The following is a 19,690-nucleotide window of genomic DNA, read 5'->3' on the forward strand; positions in this document are numbered from 1 at the left end:
CCCCGAAGTCGTCCACACGCTCGCCACGCAACGCCTAAGTCAAAACACCCAGGATTCAGCAAACACACGCACGCCACACATCCAACAAACGCCAAACAAACGAAAATATTACCTGAGCCATCGCCGTTTCCGCCCGCTCCCTGACCACCTCGCGACCGTACACACCCCACATCCGGTCGTAGAGGGCCCCGGCAGAGTCCTTCACCACGAGGTCTTCAACCTTATAGATATCTCGATCAAAATCTTCATCCATCTGGTCGAAGACCTCGAAGTGCCGACACCCTTCGCGAGAGAGCGCGTTCATCGCCCCCTCGCAGGTGACCAGGGAAGCGTACGACATTAACCCCTCCACGACAGCGGGGAGTGCCTGCAGCTCCTCCTGCACCCACTGCAGACAGCGAAGCCCGGCCTCTCGGTCCGGCACCTCGAAGTCACCAGTCCGCGCACCCAGCTCACGATATGCGTCCATAAGCTGCGTGCGCGTCCGTTCTGCCTCCGCACGCGCCGCGGCCTCGGCCCTCTTCGCACGGCTTTCCAGGGCGGTGAGCCGCTCCTGCAGCTGTTCGGCGAGCCCCTTGGCAAGATTGCCCTCCGCCCGGGCCAGTTTGGCCTCCGCCTGAGCAGCCTGCTGCTTGGCGATGGCCTCGTTGGCCTCCCTCCTCTCATCCGCCAGTTGTCGCCGAAGGTCAGCCTTCTCCTTCTCCAGCACGGCCACCTTGTCTGTCAGTTTCCGGCACCTGCTGTCGGAGGCTGACTTCTCACGGACAGCGTCAGCATGTTGCGTCTGAAGCCCCTCGACTTCGGCAGACACAGCTGCCGTGAGAGCCCCCGACGCAGCACGGCTGGCGAAGTCAGCCACCTGCCGAGCACATGTAAGGCCGTTACGCAAAAAAAAAACTCAGCGACGGGGGCGAGAGCGAGTATAACTCAGCGGACCTGATTCAGCGCCTCCGTCGCCTGACTTAGCGCCTCTGTCGCTACCTTCAGCCGGCGGGTCGCTGCGCCCGCCTCGTCCCTGACAACCGCGAGGGCCGACACCTCGCCTCCGGAGCCAAGGGCCTCGCCCCCAGCCTTCGGCACTGTGCCAGCTGTCGCGATCGCCGCGGCAGGCGCAACCATAGCCAGCTGGCCCTCATCCGACCCTGCAACGCGACAGCAGATCAAAAAAAAAAGCGGCTTACCTCCAAAATAATCCCCCACACAGATGTCGGTGGCGAAGTCGGCGACACGCTTGCCTGCCGACGGCAACGCTCGGGCCGCCCTCGCTGCCTCCGCCACCCTGCGGAGCGGCGGCACAGCCTTCGCCGGTTTGGAGCCTCCGGCGTCCGCCGCTGCCTCCGGCGCCTTGCTAGACGCAAGGACGCCTGACTTCGCCGCCAGCGGCGGCTTGCCTCCGCCGGAGGGCGCAGCCTTCGACGACTCCCGTTTTTGCCTCTTCGGCCTGGCTTCAACAATCCTCAGAGCCCCCTGCCGTTTTTGGGCAGCCCCCTGGCGATCCTTGTCCATCACTGCCCACACAACAGCAGCAATATTGCGCCCGTAAGGAAAAACTCTCCATTCGCGAACCATGCGAGATGTAAAAACGTCCCCGCTGGCCGCACGGGGGATAGGAACATTCCTAGGCCAGCAACCCCCGGTAACCCTCAGCATCCGAGCCGAAGACTCCCGGAGCTCGGGCGAAGACATCCTTTCCCCCGGGACCGCACACGTCCTCATTAACTCTCTAGCAAAGCTATCAGACACCCCAAGTCCTCCCATCGCAGTACCTAATTTTCTCTTTTTTGAGGAGGGGGCGACCGCCGGCGCAGGGTCGTCTCCAGTCTCCACCGCCGGTTTCTTCCCACGGCGGTCCGCTTCGTCTTGACCAGGATAGCCTTCGTACGGCAATTGATTTAATTCGAAGACCCTGTTCAAACGGTCATTTGACCCGCGGATATCAAAGCTGTGCTGGCCTTCCATCCTCGGCACGTAGCGCCCCACGAGCCGCACCGCCCCGTCCTCCGCATCGCGCACAAATGCGGCCGGGTCGCGGTTTCGCAGATTCAATGCGAAGGCAGGACTTGGCACCTCCCTTCCTCCGTGAAAGGGCATCTGGCGAGGGCACACTTCGCCCAACGCCCAACCATGCCCCAAGGGCCACACCCCGTACGCCACGAACTCTTCAACTAAATCACGCCCACTGCTCAGGCCGGCGGCGCAGCGAAGGGCGCCTTCGTCTGTATCCTCCTCCGCCACTTCAAAGGGCGGATACGCAGAGTAATAATGAGAGCACATCTCAGACACAGGGAGTCCTTCATGGCCTTCGACAGTGGCCTCCGCAACGTAAAACCAAGATTCACTCCAATTGCCCCACTTGTTGCGGGCGCACGGGACCAGCTCCACTACTTGCATTGAGGTCTTGCCGGTCTTCGGCGTGAATGTGCATGACCCGAACTGGGCAACTTCGTCCCCAATCATCCTCTTCTGCCAATGCAAACAATAATACTTCGCAAAAACTTCAACAGACGGCTGCCCGCCGTACGAAGTCGTCGCCCAGACATACTTCGACAGTGCCACCATGGCATTCGGCGTCAGCTGATGTATTTGAACATTGAATCTACGCAGGACTTCGCCAACAAACCGGTGCGCAGGCAAGCGGAGGCCGACGGCGAAGAACGCCTCGAAGACTACCAACTCACCCTCCGGCTCGGGGACTTCCTCCGTCCCCGGAGCACGACCAACTCCGCTGCCAAAGTAGCCCAACCGCTGCATATCTCCAACGCGGGCTGACGTCATCCGCGACACACCAAAATCAACAGAGTCGCCGTCGCGCAGCTCCTCCACCATCAAGCTACTCAACGTCTCCTCAGATGAGGCGGCGGCCGGCGGCGTAGCGGAAGAAGAAGAGGACGGCATTGCTACGTACCGTCGGCGACGGCGGGCGGTCTGCTTCACTCGCGCCAGAACTCCGGCGAGAAAGAGGGCAGCGGAAGAAGAGGAGCAACAAGACGGCGGGCGGCTAGGGTTTTCACGGAGCGCGGAAGGCAAAGTTCAAACAGCGCCAACCCCCGTCCCCCTTTTATAGGCAGGGCGCGGCTCTTCGGGAAACCCGCAATCCAACAGGGTGCGACGCTTCGAGAAACCCGCAATCCTACAGCACGTTGTCCATCAACGGTCACATCAAAAACCCCCGCGGAACCACTTCGAGCGAGGGCAGCGTCTCCGCCATCTAGCGACGTCTTCGACACCTGGTGACTTTGTCGAACTGGTCCCTCGGAGGGCAAATGTTGGAGCGAAGGCAGAAACACTACCCTTCGCTCGAAGTCTCCGCTGTTTAGCCGCCGCTCTGACAGACAGCAGGCAGAGACACCCTTCGCTTGATCGGCATCAGACGAAGACCGGCGACGAAGGCGTCCCACAGTGCGGCCTCGTCCAGCTCAGAGGCCCACGTGCGATCCGGCCCATTGTAACGGACCCCGCGTGGCCGCCGTGTGTTACGGGCCTAATCTGTAAAGGCATGCTTGTAATTACAGCTTGTAACCCTGCTTTATGGGAATATTCTGGGGATAAACTAGGTGTCCGAGGGCACATGCGTCCTTAGTACAAGGCGCCGGGCACTCAGACACCTATAAATACCCCCGCACAGTGCCCGTGAGAGGCCAGATTAACAGAGCTATTGCCCCCGAGCACGTAACCCTGTTGTCACCACTGTCACCCCCTGTTGGCCCCCTTGCTGTTGAGAGCAAGTTCCTAGTTTATTTTTCTGTTGGGTTTACACTGTACTTTTCTTACACACTTCCTGGATATCAAGTATAAGTGTACCTATTTTTGTTGAAGTTGTTGTTTAGACCAAGGTCAACAGACAACAGGAGAAGGATTATTATGAAGATTTTGAGGAGTTTTGAGCTAATGCAGGGACACGTGGGTGCTGCAGACGGAGTGACGACCGATCGAAGCTGTGCTAGCTAATCATGCATGCATATACACACGTGGCATGGCGTATTATCTGTGTACTGCTATAGACAGAGCAGGTGTACAAGAAGCCGATGTGATCACTGAAGTACACGTGTCAGCGTGCATATGTATTCCACATACATACATGTGGACAATAATTATACTCCTTTGTTTTGAGGATGATTTTATTTGTTATATTAATGAACCAATCAATCAATCGTCAGTACTCCAAGCCTTTCTTCTTCCTCCTCGTCAGATTCATCGTCAGTTCAGGCTTCAGCTCGTCAGGCGAGAGAGAGAGAGAGAGATGCCCAGCTGCTTGCTGTCGTGTGATTTGGAGCTCGATTAATATTACCATGATTCTGCTGCACACAAGGTACTCATCTGCGCGCCCCCGGCCCAGTCGTACTCTCTCTCTCTCTCTCTCTCTTTTTTCTTAGTACGTACGTCCTAGCTCGTGCAAGTTCATACAGCAGATGCTAGCTGCATTATAGGGACGACGATGCCAAGCAGGATGAGGTTCGCATGATGGCCACCGCTGAATCGGACGACGACGCCATCTGGGTACCGCCTGATGAGGCAGCAGCAGCAGCAGACAGCATGATGCAAGATGATGATGATGATGATGATGATTACCATGCCGGAACCGGAGAGGAGGATGACGAATCCGAGGACGACGATGATGCTACCAGCAGTATCTGCAGGTGGCGCCATGACTCTGATCATCAGTCCGCCGCCCACAGGGAGGAGCGGCAGAAAGCCATGCTGAGAGCCATGAACGGGCAGCTCAGAATGCTCGCCGCTCGCTTTCTAGAGTCGGCTGGCATTGATACCAGCAGCTGGCTTGATATCGTCATCTCCCTGTCCTGGGAAGCTGCCCTTGCCATCAAGCCTGATGTTGGCACTGCTGTAGGCAACCAAATGGACCCTTCCTCATACATCAAGGTTAAGTGCCTAGCATCTGGGACACCCCGCCAATGGTACGTTTATTATAATCATCGAACACCACACGTCGCATATATATATACACACACATATAATGTCTTCCACTGCATCTGCATCTGGTTGCAGTGAGGTCGTCAAGGGCCTAGTCTTCAGGAAGAACGTCGCTCATAAGCACATGCCCACCAAGTGTCACAATCCCAGGCTGCTGCTTCTTAGTGGACTCCTCGGCCATTCCCATGTTGGCTTCTCATCGTTCAGTTCCATAGAGCAGGAGAAAGACCATCTGGACAAGTCTGTCTGCGAAATGATGGAGATCTGCCGCCCAGATGTCGTCTTGGTCGAGAGAACGGTTTCACGCGACATACAGGAGCTTCTTCTCAAGGAAGGTGTCACTCTAGTGCTTGACATGAAGCTCAACCGGCTGCAGAGGGTTGCTCGCTGCTCCGGCGCCCCCATAGTCTCGTTTTCAGAGGTTCTCAGCAAGCCAAAGCTGAAGCAGTGCGACTACTTCCACATTGAAAAGGTGACGGAGGAGCACAGCCTGATTACCTGCAGCGCTGGAGTTGGAAGCAGGCCATCTAAAACATTAATGTTCCTGGAAGGCTTTCACAAGCCACTGGGATGCACGGTATGCATGTCGTCTGCTGCTAGTTCCTTTCCTTTCCTTTCCTGTCTAATTTGTCATGCTCATGCATGGTGACCCATGCAGATATTGCTAAGGGGAGCAAATACTCAAGAACTGAAGAAAATCAAGCAGGTCATGAACTACACAGTGTTTGCAGCGTACCGCCTCGTTCTTGAGACATCCTTCTTCGAAGATCAGAGACTAATCTTGAACAATAAGGATTCTTCCAAAGAAGAAGTTTCTGTCGCTAGGAAGGCCGGACCATCGTCACTAGGATCAGTACAGGAAACTACTGATTCCAATGCTCTAAATCCACTCGACAAGGGCTTCCCTAATCAAGCACTACTCCCTTCTGAAGGACTAGTAGTATCAGCAGTCCCAGAATCACCCAGAAGATTCATTGATATACTCCGTTATCATAATATTTATTTGCCGGTCACTTCTTCTCAAGAGGCAACTGATCATCAGATACAAGACAGTATCCATATCAGCCCAAACGTTGGAGTACCAATTGGTTCTGTTGAGAGTGTGGATCATTTAAGCGATCCCCAGGAACAAGCATCCTCTGAAACCAATCAGCAAATGGCATTGGACGGCCCTTCGGTTAGTGAAAAACATGAGCAGTCATTGGAAAATATTAAAACATCTGATACAGATGAGGTGGACGATGTGTTGGAGTCTCAGAGCATACTTATTTTGCTGTCTAGCCAGTGTATCACAAAGCAGGTTATCTGCGAGCAGAGCCGTCTATCCCGTATAAGATACTACGGGAATTTTGATGTTTCCTTAGGACGCTATTTGCAAGACATTTTGCAGAAGCAGGTAACTAACGACTTGTTGCTTCCAAATTTTTTTGGCTGATACAGAACCTTGCCCAGCTCGATTTCAAGAATATGCTCACGTCTCATGATTGTGTCTTTTTCAGAATCTCAGCTGTTCCTCATGTGGAGAGCCTCCAGAGGCTCACATGTATTCCTACACTCACCGCAATGGGAATCTGACTGTTCTTGTGAGGCACTTGCTGCCTAAATATCGTTTACCTGGTGAATCAGAAGGAAAGATTTGGATGTGGACTAGATGCTTAAGGTGTGAACGTGAAAGTGGGATCTCCAGATCATCACGAAGGGTGATAATGTCAGCTGAAGCACACTACCTTTCATTTGGGAAGTTCCTTGAACTCAGTTTTTCAAACCACTCAACCGCTAGAAGGCTGTCAATATGCGGGCATTCACTCAATACCGATTGTCTGCGCTTTTTTGGGTAAGCTCAAAACATCAGCTGCATTTCATAAATTGTTTTGCTTCCAATGTATTGTACTACCTTTTCTGTTCATTTATTTGGGATGTGTCAACTTCAGGTTGGGCTCCAAAGTTGCAATGTTCCAGTATTCCTCAGTCGAAATTTACAATGCCTGCAAACCACAGCCTACTCTTGAGTTTCACAATCCCGATATGCACGAGTGGTACGGGCAAGAGGTACGAAATGTATGTATCGTTCGTTCTCAATTGTTGGTCCCATCTCATGCTTCTTTTGTGAACATCCATAATGCTGGAGCCTAATATGCCTCTGCTGCACCTGTTTAAGGTTCTTGCCACAGGAGTTACACTTTTCTCGGAAGTCACAAGCGCACTACAGAAGCTCAAGGATCAGTTTCCTGTTAAAGACCTTTCCCAACTTGAAGAGATGTTGATTAAAGAGAAGGCTGAGTTCATGGTAAACTCTTTCAGAGATGAACCTTCCATCAGTCGCACTGATTTGATTTACTCTGCATTTCTGGCAATCATTATTTCATGGCTTGCCTTTATCATCATTCCAGGATTCTCTAGCAAAGACTGTTGATCGAAATAGGGAATCAAGCTCTGTGGATGATATCCTTAATGTAAATTGGCTCTATCAGGATCTTCTACTGGAACTTTATGTGTGGGACTGCCGGCTGCACCAACTTGTAGATTGTACACTTGCTGAAAACGCAATAGTGGCAAATGGCCAAACTGCAGCAGCCGCTGAAGCAGACGGAATCGGTGAGCGCATGAGCAGCATAGCACCTTTTGAGAATAGATGTATCAAGGAACCAGAGAAGTTCATTGAAGCAGGGACTGCATCAGCCTTGCTTGATGATGCATGGAATGATAAGCATTGCAATGATCAGCACAACACAAACTGTGAGTGTGACGGGGGGGAAGAAAAATGGATTTGGAACCCAGTGAATGAGTCCAGATTGGCTTTCAGGCAGGAAGTGGAAGTTGGATGTTTGGAAAGGTTTGAGGTCGTTAACCACTACTGTCCAAGTCATTTATCCCCCTTGCACAAACACAGAGAATCTGGCGAGGAGATGGGGGGATCTCCACAGTTCACAGTAGGTCCAGGTGGCAGTATCTTGTGTGTATCAGAGGATGAGATATCCAGTATAATATCACGAGCTCTTGCTGTATCCGAGGAACGTCGGCACTTACTGATGGATGCTGTCGCTGAGACTGAACCAGCAGATACCACCAGGAGTAAAACAATGGACAAGTCTTACAGCTCTTTATCTGAAAGTTCATCTGCTTCTCTGTGGTCTTCGGATTCTGAGGCAAGCATTTCGTCTGACGACCTCTCCAGCTATGATACCTCGCTTCTTCTATCGTCCTCTCTCCATCCAGAAATAGCTGTCAACGGGATAACAGCTCTCAAAGGGAGGTACTCGGTCATCTGTGTACACTCTAACCAGTTCTACAACCTCCGAAGGAAATGCTGCCCATCGGAGCTTGCATACGTTGCCTCATTGAGCCGTTGCAAGAGGTGGGATGCTCAGGGCGGGAAGAGCAAGGCATTCTTTGCAAGAACAATGGATGGCAGGCTCATCATAAAGCAAATAAAGAAGACAGAGTTTGAGTCCTTCATAAAATTTGCGCCTGATTACTTCAGGCATGTCAACCATTCTCTGGACACGGGGAGCCAGACTTGCCTTGCCAAAATCTTAGGGATCTATCAGGTAGTGTTATCGACTCCCTTCTTCTTCTTCCCACTGCTGTCTTACATCCATCCTGTCGTGTTTCAGGTGAAGCAGACAAGACATGGCAAGGAGATCAAGATGGATCTGATGGTGATGGAGAACATCTTGTTTGGACACAATGTGTCGCGGACATATGATCTGAAAGGCGCCATCTTTTCACGTTATGTCTCCGACCCAAATGACCATGCTGGCACTGTCTACTTGGACCAGAACTTTGTGGATGACATGCGTGTTTCTCCAATCTATATTGGTGGAAGAGCAAAGCATCTCTTGGAGCGGGCAATCTGGAACGACACGTCTTTTCTCACGGTATCCATAGTTCATACATAGATAGATAGATCATAGTTCATAGGAATCCAAGACACGTCTTTTTCTAACAGTATCCATTCCTGTGCTTGTGCTTGCAGTCCATCAATGTCATGGACTACTCTTTGCTGGTTGGAGTGGACAGGCAGAAGCGTGAGCTGGTATTCGGCATCATCGACTACCTGAGGCAGTATACATGGGACAAGCAGCTGGAGACGATGGTGAAAGCGTCTCTGGTGGTGCCCAAGAATGAATCGCCAACGGTGATTTCCCCAAGGGATTACAAGAAGAGGTTCAGGAAGTTCATGAGCAAGCACTTCCTCACAGTTCCCGACGAGTGGAGCACGGAGAGTCGGCCGCCGGTGGCCTGGGAGTCCTGTGCCCACGCCGGCGAGTTGCCGGGAGTGAAGCCCCAGCATCCAAGCCCAATCCTCCTGGCGTGCGCTTAATTCAATTTCACATTCTGATGCTGGCGAATAGTGTCACAAATGGAAGGAGGAAACGATGCTTGTACGAAGTTCCAGTTTACTACCCTCACCACACACGCACGCACGAGTACATATATAATTCTCTCTTCAACAAGTGAAGAGAAGGCCTAGCACCATTGCTAAACCTTTTCTTGCTTCTCGTCCACAACAAGGGGAATCATCTCCGTCTGATTCCTTGCTTGCGCTGTTCCTAGACTCCCTGGGGCTGCAGCCTGCCGCTGCGAGATCAGATGCCTCACGTAGCCATAGAAAGTGCAACCAACCAGGGTGATTCCACACCCGATTGCATTCATTGCAGAGATTGGATTCCGGAAGATCGACCACGACACTAACACTGCCACCGCGACCTACATTTTAAGATGCTATGTCAATCAATGTCGAGCAGCAGCGGAGGGAGTAGGGTAGGGATCTTACTTTAAGGTTGCCTGCAACGTTGAACGTCACTGCTGTTGTTGAATGGATGACGTAGAAGATGGAGAAGTTAAGGCAGAACGCAAGCACCCCCGAACCTAGGATGATAGTCAGCGCAGGAACGATGGAATCATGTGTGTAGAACCAGTTCATTACACCTCCTCCTTCAAGCACCATCGCTGGTAGAGCCAGTATCATGGTGGCAAAGGGTGCCATGTAGTACACCGTGTTAATGCTGCACGAAATAGAACAGACCTTACTGATTAATTACAAGTTCCAACCTCTATTCCATAAGACAGAAAGGTGTGTAGTACCTGTCAAACTTGTATCCATGGAGTAGGGACTCTGCCAAGATGGTCTTTGTAGACGTAGCCAGGCAGCCAACCATGGCAGCACAGAAACCGAAAATGTTGAAGCTAAGCTCTGTCACCGAAGTCAGGAGTATTCCGCCAACTATAGGGACCAGCGAAGCCCATATGCGCCACTCGAAATGCTTGCTCCAGACTAGCCACTGCAGAATAACTGAACCAAGCAGGAGATGATGATGATGATGATGATACGACAGCAAGCAAGCAAGATACACAAAGTGAGGGTATATCAAGATATACCTGTGGTTGCAGGAGTGAAAGATTTGATTGTCTGCATGAAGGAGACTGGGATGTAGCGCAAGCTGACATTTCCCAGCACAATGTTTATGCAGAAGACGAAGGACATTGGAAATATCCTTTTCCAGCGGTCCTCCGGTTCAACTTGAATCAGGGGTTTCGCCTTGAGGACATGGATTGCAATGTAAGCTCCAATGGAAGAGCAGATGAAGTGGACGCAGGACACGGTGAGAGGGAACTTGAAATCCAGTTTCTGCAGAGAAGAGAGAGCAACTTACTTATTATATCAAAAGGGCACGGCTCTTGAGTCTTGACACCACCCATAAGATGATGGGAGATGAGTAGGTAACCTCTTATTGTTAGGCTATCTACAGAAGTCCTACTCATCTCATCTCCTATCTCAAATTATACTCTCTAAACAGTAGTCTAACAGTATTTTACACGTTCATATACACAATCTGCTATCACCCAGAAATACATAAAAAATGCATAAGAGCAGCAACTCTCAACTCTCCTGGACTAGACAGCTGCTGAACCCTGCTTGACTAACCACCAACCAAACCAAAGTACGTAGTAACAATCTAATGGGGTGTTTGGTTCGAAGAGCCAATCTATTACAGATGAGGTGGTGTGGGTGCATCATATGTTCATTCCACAAATTTAGTGGAATGAACTCATTTCTCGTATTATTACTAATTATTGGCCTACAAGGATTGAAATGATGGATCAATTCATTCCATTCCAAAAACAAACAAAAAAAGTGAGTAGTGAAAAGATGATAACTACCTCGTTTCTCAGACCAAACACGCTATAAGTCTATTTGACCCTGTTTCCCACCCAATCCAAGTCTCTAGTCCGTGATCTATAATGGTAAGCAGTATGGACGAATTTAGTTAGATATTCCAAAGGAGAAAAGTAGCAGCCGGGCAGGAGAAGCATCTGACATCCAGATCCGCGGCGGAAGATGGATGGGGAAGCTAGAATATAATGCGGGTAAACCTGGAAGATCCACTTGTTCATGATGATGACGGTGACGTTGAAGCCCCACCACTGGAGGATGGCGAGCACCGCGCGCAGGGTGCCCAGGCCGGCCGGCGCCTTGCCGCCGTCCTCCATCTCTACCAAAACTAGTGTATTGTATTCGTGTGCGAGATGGCGAAGATGGAGCAAACTGCTCGTTGGCGATGGCGTCGGCGACGGTCGCGGAGAGTAGACCTGGCCTCAACCTCACCTCATCGCCGACATGGTGGGTCGGTGGAAGGGGACCGGGGGCGGGGCCGCGGGGGGAACTCAACTGGGGAAGGAAGGGAAGGCAGGCGACAATGTGTGTGTGAGAGAGATTGGAATTGGACTTGGATTCCTTGGACCAGTCAACCACAAACATTTTATTTCTTTCTACTTTTATCTTCTTTGGTCTGTTTTTTTTTTAGCCTGCTGCTGGAATTGCGGCTTAATAAGTTAATACTATGGCCAGCAGTCGTGCATACGGTAGAGTTTAAAAATGAGTTTGAAACAAATGTTTTTTTCCTCATCTTTATTTTAACGTATCCACAACAAATCGCTCCAACAAGAGGGATCCATCAACATCCAAACAATATTAACAATATCTTAAAAGTGTTTTAGAAGTTCTATGCATAAGAGCATCTCCAACTATGTGATCTATAAAAATGCTCTATAATTTAAAAATGAATATATTTTATAAAATTTAGAGCACCAATAAATCATTCCGTTTCAACAGTGAAATCTTAAATCTAGATTATAGGACAGACTACTACGATTTAGTGTAGTACATTTGAGGCATTTGAAAGGGTGTCCAATATAATTTTTTGATCAAGTTTTATAAAATAAGACAATGTTAGAATAGTTTTTCGTACCTTTGAGGTATTGTTAGAGATGCTCTAAGTTGGCGAAAATCTCCATCTTTTCCTCCGGGTCAGAGGACTAGTAGAAGAACCCACATATATGTAACTGTTTCTACAGATATATAAGTAAACCTTGCTTAAATGATATTATATTTTTTAAAATTATTAGTATCATACACACAAAATATCTCTAATTTATATAACACAGACAGAAATAAGTTATAGTGGTAGAAGTCATGCGCTTTATACAAGTGAGCAGGATTCGAATCCACCCCATTTTTTGGATACTCTGCGTTGGAGGGAAAATTTATTAGCTCACGCTTAAATAGTAGAGATGTAACAGCATGCCTTGAAATGTGATCACTATGATTGCCCAAGAAGATGCAAGCAAGCGCGCACACTCAAATCTCCGAATTCATTTTACACACGTTTCGAATGCAATTCAACAAGGACATTCCCCTTGCTTTTCCAAACGCACACGCACTCAAATCTCGTCATCGTCCTCGTCTTCAAATGGGTCTCTCTCCGGGAAGTCGCCAACCTGCGATAAAAAGATTAATACGAACCGAGTATCTTTTCTTTATTTTAATAAAGAACCTGAAAAACACACCCCAGAAATCACCTGTTTCGCTAACAACGACCCAAACAGAGCAAAGGCTCTGCCCGGTTATTAATTAATAGGAAGCCCAACTCGAAAAGAAACACGCTCACAATTGCTTCTTAGAAAAACTCAAGGCCTTACAATGCAAACACACGCGACCCGCTACTACAAAAAGGCTGTGTGAAGAAAAACTAGGCGTCTCTACATTTCGGCAATCAGCTGCAGAGATAACGTCTAACAAAAACTTACTCTTAAGGGCTAGTTTGGGAACTCTATTTTTCCAAAGAATTCCTATTTTCCCAAGAGAAAATGAACTAATTTCCCTTGGGAAAATAGAAATCCCTTAAGAAAATAGGGTTCCAAACTAGCTCTAAGTATACACAAGGTAAAGAGCTGGGAATGTAGTACCTTTACTTTCTCTGGCCTCACAATTGCCCCATGACCTTGAGGGCACTCAAAGAAGCGAATGCCTTTCACCCTGCAGCATCCAAGAAAATGTTATAACGAGCTACCGTATTGCCATTTATTCATCAAAATAGCAGGTTACCCATCACAGGATCAAGCAATATGACATAAGCAGCAATTAGAATTACATCACATAAAATGACTAGTACCAAAATCGACACAAAAGCCTGTCATTTTCTGTTTTTCATGGGTTAGGACACAACATACATGCCGTCATGCTTCCCAAGTGGCTCATCATATTGCACTCCAACCCAGAATCCACGTCCAAGGGCTTCAGCTCTACCAACAAATTTTACAGTGCCCCTCTTGGCACCAGGCTCAACTTCACATCTATCACCCACCTGTGACACACACACACACTTGTTAGATCACTTGCTGCAGCTGGCAGCCATTCAGATTACCAGTTTAAAATCAATCCTTAGGATGTTCACGTATTCCTTGGCGGGGGAAAGATTCAGCAGCTGATGACCCCGATAAAATATTTGCTAGGTTCAGTGGCATTCAGGCAATGGAAGAGGCTAGCATGCTGGTTCAATAATACATTATTAGCTCCAATTAGGTTATTTGTAATTATAGCAAGGATGGTAATTCGTACATGTATATATATCGTGACTGTGCCAGCCATTAAAGATGGAACTGAAAGGAGGCTCTGGCGACTGGCAGGGCGTGTCTTTGGGTGTTAAACCATCGGCACTGACACTGATTTTGGACAATTTGCCAGTCTTAATGCAATTAAATTGAAACACAATGGGGAGAACCAAAGTAACTGACCTTGATTTTGGAGCATAGTTCCTCCATATGCTTTTCTGATTCCTGAAAGAAATAGAATAGGTGAGACGAAAAATGAAAGAAGACAGTCCAAAACTTTAGCAACTTACTTCTTTATCCTCTGACGGAGAGTTTTTCGGGACCATCTTTTCTTTGAATTTTCGAAAGTTAGCTGTCACCAAAACCATAAAAATAGCATTCGGCCTAATGCACCACAAGTTGTAAAAAAACATACATTGATTTTTGGGAGGGGGGAGAGAATGAAACAGCCGGGGAACTTTAAACTTACTGTCGAGCTTATCGTATGTTTCATCGGACATTGTGTACTTGTCGACAAGGGAAGTGTCTTCCAACCAACCCCCTGAGGTGAGTGAGGAAGGGTCGAGATCAACGACATGGATCCGGTAGCCGTTGTAGGGGGCGTAGGCCGCGAGTGGCGCGGCGTCGTCGTCGAGGTCGGCGATCTTGGTGCCGGAGTCGTCGCGGAGCTGGAGGCGCATGGAAGCGACGGCGGTGCCGGTCTTGCGCCAGAGCTTGTCCTTGAGCGCCTCCACGGTGGTCTGCGATCCGATGCATTAGCAGAGCACAGATGATGGAGATCCCGATGCCGGATCCCGGAAAGATGAGAGGCACACCTACCTGTTGCGAGACGCGGATGTCCGCTGCGAAGGTGGTGAGATTGGAGTGGGTGATGAGCAGGAGGACGCTGTCGTCAGCAGGCAGCTGCAGCTTCGACGACGCCATGGTTGTCCGCAGTGGCGGAAGCAGGATTCAACTAAGCTCCGGGCCAAATTGTGTTAACCTGCTGGTAATGATTAATAAATATACCGCCTTAATTTCTAGCAAAACCAAGATCTATGGCATATTAATTGTGTTAACCTGCTGTGGCGGCGTGCCAGCGGGCGATGGTGTCGCCTGGAGGCGAACGGAGTTAGAAGTTGCGTCGGAAGCCTGACGGCGGCTGGAGCTGGACGAGGGAGGTGAGCTGTTGTACGCCTTTACTATGGGTCGCGCCGCCTCGTCAGCAGCAGCAACATGGCCCACGGCCACCTCCCACTCGTTTTTGTTTTTCTCCCCTTTGTGCTCCGCAGCCCATTGGAGTGCATAATCAGTTAGGATCGCAGGACTTACACGACTGCATGCTTCTCTGCCCCGTTAACATGTATCGGAAGTTTATTATTTTTACAGTTTTAAAATAATACTATAGTATTTAATGATATCATGTTATTGGAAGCCAAAAAATATTTGGTTAGTACAGGTAAAATACAGTTTTAAATACTATGGTTTATCTAAAACCATGGTATTTTTGAGTTTTGGAAACTCCACTTAGTGCCTTAATTTTCTTTTGTTTTCTCTGCAAATATTTCGGTTTTTTAAGTAACTAAATACATTTCGATTTTAAACAATAGCGTGGTTTTACTATGGTAATGTAATATTGTAGCATTTGTGCCATGTATAATTATAAGCTGTGTTATTTTAAAATTATATTATTTTAAAACTGCATTACCAAACAGGCCCTAAAGCTTCACAACCACACTTTTTGAGGCTTATTGCAAGTCCTCAAGAGCACAAATTTCAGTGGCTAGGTAGTTGTATGTCTTCACCTGATTATTCATTCTGTGTCCCATGGTTCCTAATGTAAATGAATCATGCTTCCTTCCTTTCCTATACGTTTGATGCACAATTTTTACCTGTTTCTTTAGGTCGATGACGACCAACACAAGCAAAGCATTCCATCTGTTGCTTCTAAATATCACAATCTCTTTACACGCATCTTTCCCTCTCCGTTTCAGATTCTGTTATACAGCAAGAGGTGGTGCTTTCCATAATCACATACATTCTTTTTTAGTCTTTATCTATATAATCAATCATAGATTAAATATTTGTTAATCATAGATGGTGCTTTAAAATCCGCTAATGTGATACTACATTAAATATTTGTTAACCATAGATTAATTATTCTTAAAATTTGTCTCTTTTTTAGTCTTTATCTATATAATTATTTTTATAATTAGACTATATTTAATACTTATATTTGGCATCCAAACATTCGATGTGACATGTACTAAACTTTAGTCCCTAGAACCAAACACCCCTTACAAGTAATCAATCTTGGGTCTTCGTTGGCATGCTTATGATTGCTGACACTTTGTATCTGCAGGATGTTGCCCACAATATGATTTATACACCATCCTTTTCTGTTCGTCGCACTCAAGGTTAGTTGGTTCTTGTTCAACTGGTGCAATATAGTTTGTACATGCTTGTTCGCTTGGCTTTAATTTGTATCGGCTTCTACTGCTTCTATAGTGTTTTTGTCTCTATGGATTATAGCTACAACAGTCTAAACAGATGGCTTTAATCCGACTAGTTGTCCCATGTTTGTGCAGGATAAGGATGGTGTGCTACTCATTGCTGAGGATGTAAGCAATGTTGTGATTAGCATTTTCCTTTATCAACCCAGTCTGTATTTAGAGCAGAGGAAATAGCAATAGCAAGCACTTACAAGCACAACATGAACGTTTTTCAGGCTCTCCTGGAAGAGCATGTGGCTCTGGATGCGATAGGCGAAGAGACAGAATTTACAACTCTAGTGGTACACCACCTGATATTTGTTGAATAACTCTGGCATGTTCAGAGGTTATAGTCCTTAGTTCAGTTTTACTTTGTTTTTCATTCGTTCATTCAGTGTGCTTGGGCCAGAATGTTAGCGATCACGCGTGTGTTTAGGAGTCAGTTGTATGCATGGGCATGCAAGGTTGGTTGAGTGTCTTGCATGGCACGTTGAGCTATGGGATGACACGGTTCACACAGGTGTGAGGCGTAACTCGCTCGTCATGTGTAGTGGTCAATCGTGGCTGTGAACGTGTGTTAAGTTTCAGTCTACATTGTTGTGAATAGAGTTCAGAATATGTGGTTTATTTTTGCCATACCAAAAACTAATGTATGTTTCTCGGGTGACTGTGTTCTTGTAGAATCCCCGTTCATCTTCCTCAACGTTGACAAGAGTGCAGCCAAGGGGTAGCCCTCGGTTCTAACAACTAGTATCGGAGCAAAAGTGTTCAACCAGTGTCGGTGTACAGTCAACGGGAAGATGGAGGCGGAGAAAGGAGGAGGCGGTCGCTGTCGCAGGTTTTTTCCTCGCGGACGGCGCAACTCCACGGAGATCGTCATGGAACGTGTCTCATCGAGCGGAGTTCTACGATGGCGGTCTACCCCATGCTCAGGAAGACTAACTAGGCCGAGTGGTCAGTGCTCAGTGGTCACTCGTGATGCAAGTCAATCTCCAAGCTTAGTGCCTTTTGGAGGCGACTGAGCCGGGGACGAACGTCTTCCGCGACGACAGGGACACACTGGCGGCGCTACTCCGCGCGGTGCCGCCGAAGATGTAGGCGAGCCTAGCTCGCACGCAAGGCAACAAGGAAGGCATGGGACTCCATAAAATTTTGTTTGTGTGGGCACTTAGCGAGTCAAGGAGGCGAATGCCAACCGGCTTCAGAGGGAATTCGGCGACCTCGCGTTCAAGCCAGGCGAGATGGTGGAGGACTTCGCCGGACAGGCTTCGAATCTCGCGAACCAACTTCGAGTAGTCGGAGTTGACATCGCTGAGGAGGTAGTGAAGAAGTTGCTACATTATGTTCCTGATGACCTTGAACAGATCGTGTTGTCCATTGAAACGCTCCTCGACCTCAGCATCGCCACTCGTGGTGGTGACTGGACTCCGCACAATGGAGCTTGGTGGATCATCCAGCAAGGAAGGTAGTGGCCGTCTACTCACAGTTCTTGGTGGTTCATCCAGCAAGAAAACTGGGGACGCTACGCACAAATCGCGGTGGTGAGTTCATTGTGCGGACGTTCGCCAACTACTGCGTCGAGGAGGGGATCTAGAGCATCTCACTGTGTCATACACGCCTCAGCAGAATGACGTAGTGAAGAGGTGGAACCAGACCGCCATGGGGATGGCCAGGAGCATCATGAAGAGGCGAAGACGATGTCCGGCTAGTTTTTGGGGGAGGCAGTCACCATGGCTGTGTCCATCCTAAATCGGGCGTCTACTCAGAGCGTGGAGGCGAGGACTCCATTCAATTCGAGGTATGGTGGCACGGTGTTAAGCCACCTAAACATTACTTCTGCATTTTTGTCGAGCATCTTGAAGAAGCACCTGCAAACATGGACTATACACGCACAACGTCGAGCAATCAAGACTGGTGGTTGGCATATATGTCGACGACCTCATTATTACAGGGAAATCAAGAGAATAAATCGACACCTTCAAGAAGGAAAGGGAGTCCGCATGAGTGACCTGAGGGAGCTTACATACTACCTCAGCATCAAAGTCAGACAAGGATGCAAGGGCAACATGGCATCGAGCTCTCGCAAGCAGCCTATGCTCCAAAAGGTGCTGGAGAATGCAGGCATGCATGATAGCCTGCAACCCATGAGCGACACTGATGGAAACAAGATTGAAGTTGTCCAAGGACAGCTCGTCGCTTAAGGTGGATGAGACCAGGTACTCGACCAGACATTGTTTTTTTCAGTGTGCGGTATCTTAGTCGCTTCATGTAGGATCTAAGACAAGATCACATGGCAGCAATCGTCTCCTAAGATACATTTCTAGGCCAGTGGCGGATCCAGGATTGATGCAAGAGGGGTTACTAAGTTAAGACTATAACAAAAAAATGATGTTTAATATGACACAAGAAGTAAGATATAATTTAAACATTCAAGAAATATGTAGTCTAAAAATAAATCGATACAAATTCTATAAATACAATAATCTTGTACATACCGTTCATGAGATGATGATGCAAGGTAAATTTATCTTCCGAGTTCTTAAGACTTGAAAATGCTTCAAAATCTTTTATCTTGAATTTCTACATGGAATTACTACCATATAAATAATCAAATCAAAACTTCAAATCACAAATTCACAAAATTAACCTCGGGCGGTCGGGCCTCGGCTGCTCCCGTAGTCCCGTGCTGCGGTGTGCGGTCGGCGGTCGGCGGTCGAGCGCGTTGCGCGCCTGGCTCTGGCTGGCCGGCTGGCCGGCAGGGCGCCTGGCGGTGCCGCGGTGGCGGGCTGGCGCTGGAGAGGAGGCGCGGCGCGACGCTGGAGAGGAGGCGCGGCCGCGCGGAACGGCGAGCGGCCGAGCGCGCTGCGGCGCTGCCTCTGGTCGCTGGAGACTGCTCAGACTGGAGAAGTGGAGTCGTGGAGAGGACAGAGGAGGCAGCCAGGCAAGAGGCAGCCAGGCAGGAGGCGCGGCGGCTGGAGCAGTGGAGCCTAGAGAGGAGCTGCGGCGGCTGGAGGCTGGAGCTAGGGTTGGGATTTGGGGCTGGGCGCGACGGTGGGCCTCTGGTGGGCCGCGAGTGCCGCCCGGGGCTGCAGCCCAGGCAATACGGTGTCATGGCAATCACAGAAGCAATGAGTGGTGGATTTGTCATCTTGTGAAGCAGTCGTTGCAGCAGCAGCGTGTCAAGGAGTGTGGCTTGGGCGTTTGGTCACTGAGAGCAACTCCAAATGGTTGCTAAAAAGTTTTCCCCAAAAGATGATTATTGAGGACACGTTAAAATTTTTTTGAGGTGAATTATCATGTATACTCCAACAGTTTACTTAAATAAATGATGAAAAACTGAAAACTAGGCCAAATAAAAAAAATATACCTCCATTTAGTTCTGTTTGCGCCTGCAG

At 48.7% G+C, this 19,690-nt stretch overlaps 3 protein-coding genes across 9 annotated transcripts; 1 reads left to right on the forward strand and 2 right to left on the reverse strand.

The window, feature by feature from the left end:
- The first annotated feature begins 4,139 nt into the window (after positions 1-4,139).
- Positions 4,140-9,475, forward strand: LOC103646184 (putative 1-phosphatidylinositol-3-phosphate 5-kinase FAB1D). Of its 3 annotated transcripts, none has more exons than XM_008670908.2 (10): positions 4,140-4,309; positions 4,428-4,913; positions 5,005-5,506; positions 5,588-6,325; positions 6,429-6,763; positions 6,861-6,978; positions 7,088-7,216; positions 7,320-8,477; positions 8,544-8,807; positions 8,906-9,475. In XM_008670908.2, exons 1-10 carry the CDS (start codon positions 4,290-4,292, stop codon positions 9,251-9,253), a joined length of 4,098 nt encoding a protein of 1,365 aa, XP_008669130.2. In that variant the 5' UTR covers positions 4,140-4,289; the 3' UTR covers positions 9,254-9,475. The 3 variants fall into 3 exon arrangements, with proteins under 3 accessions (XP_008669130.2, XP_008669129.2, XP_008669131.1); XM_008670907.3 differs by having other exon boundaries at positions 6,861-6,987; positions 8,906-9,418; XM_008670909.4 differs by having other exon boundaries at positions 4,417-4,913; positions 6,861-6,987; positions 8,906-9,416.
- Positions 9,245-11,664, reverse strand: LOC100280075 (uncharacterized). Its single transcript, NM_001254789.2, has 5 exons — positions 11,308-11,664; positions 10,312-10,561; positions 10,018-10,225; positions 9,707-9,938; positions 9,245-9,639 (listed from the first exon to the last, which is right to left on the reverse strand). Exons 1-5 carry the CDS (start codon positions 11,422-11,424, stop codon positions 9,412-9,414), a joined length of 1,035 nt encoding a protein of 344 aa, NP_001241718.2. The 5' UTR covers positions 11,425-11,664; the 3' UTR covers positions 9,245-9,411.
- A 680-nt stretch (positions 11,665-12,344) lies between these two features.
- LOC100193227 (uncharacterized) lies at positions 12,345-19,431 on the reverse strand. 5 transcript variants are annotated; one of them, XM_023301431.2, is made up of 10 exons: positions 18,943-19,390; positions 18,791-18,875; positions 14,884-15,151; positions 14,644-14,809; positions 14,294-14,564; positions 14,115-14,176; positions 14,008-14,049; positions 13,444-13,577; positions 13,180-13,249; positions 12,345-12,711 (listed from the first exon to the last, which is right to left on the reverse strand). In XM_023301431.2, exons 4-10 carry the CDS (start codon positions 14,746-14,748, stop codon positions 12,655-12,657), a joined length of 741 nt encoding a protein of 246 aa, XP_023157199.1. In that variant the 5' UTR covers positions 14,749-14,809; positions 14,884-15,151; positions 18,791-18,875; positions 18,943-19,390; the 3' UTR covers positions 12,345-12,654.
- Between the last annotated feature and the right edge of the window lie 259 nt (positions 19,432-19,690).

Source organism: Zea mays, chromosome 2 (assembly GCF_902167145.1).
Source record: "Zea mays cultivar B73 chromosome 2, Zm-B73-REFERENCE-NAM-5.0, whole genome shotgun sequence".
Taxonomy (NCBI): Eukaryota; Viridiplantae; Streptophyta; class Magnoliopsida; order Poales; family Poaceae; genus Zea; species Zea mays.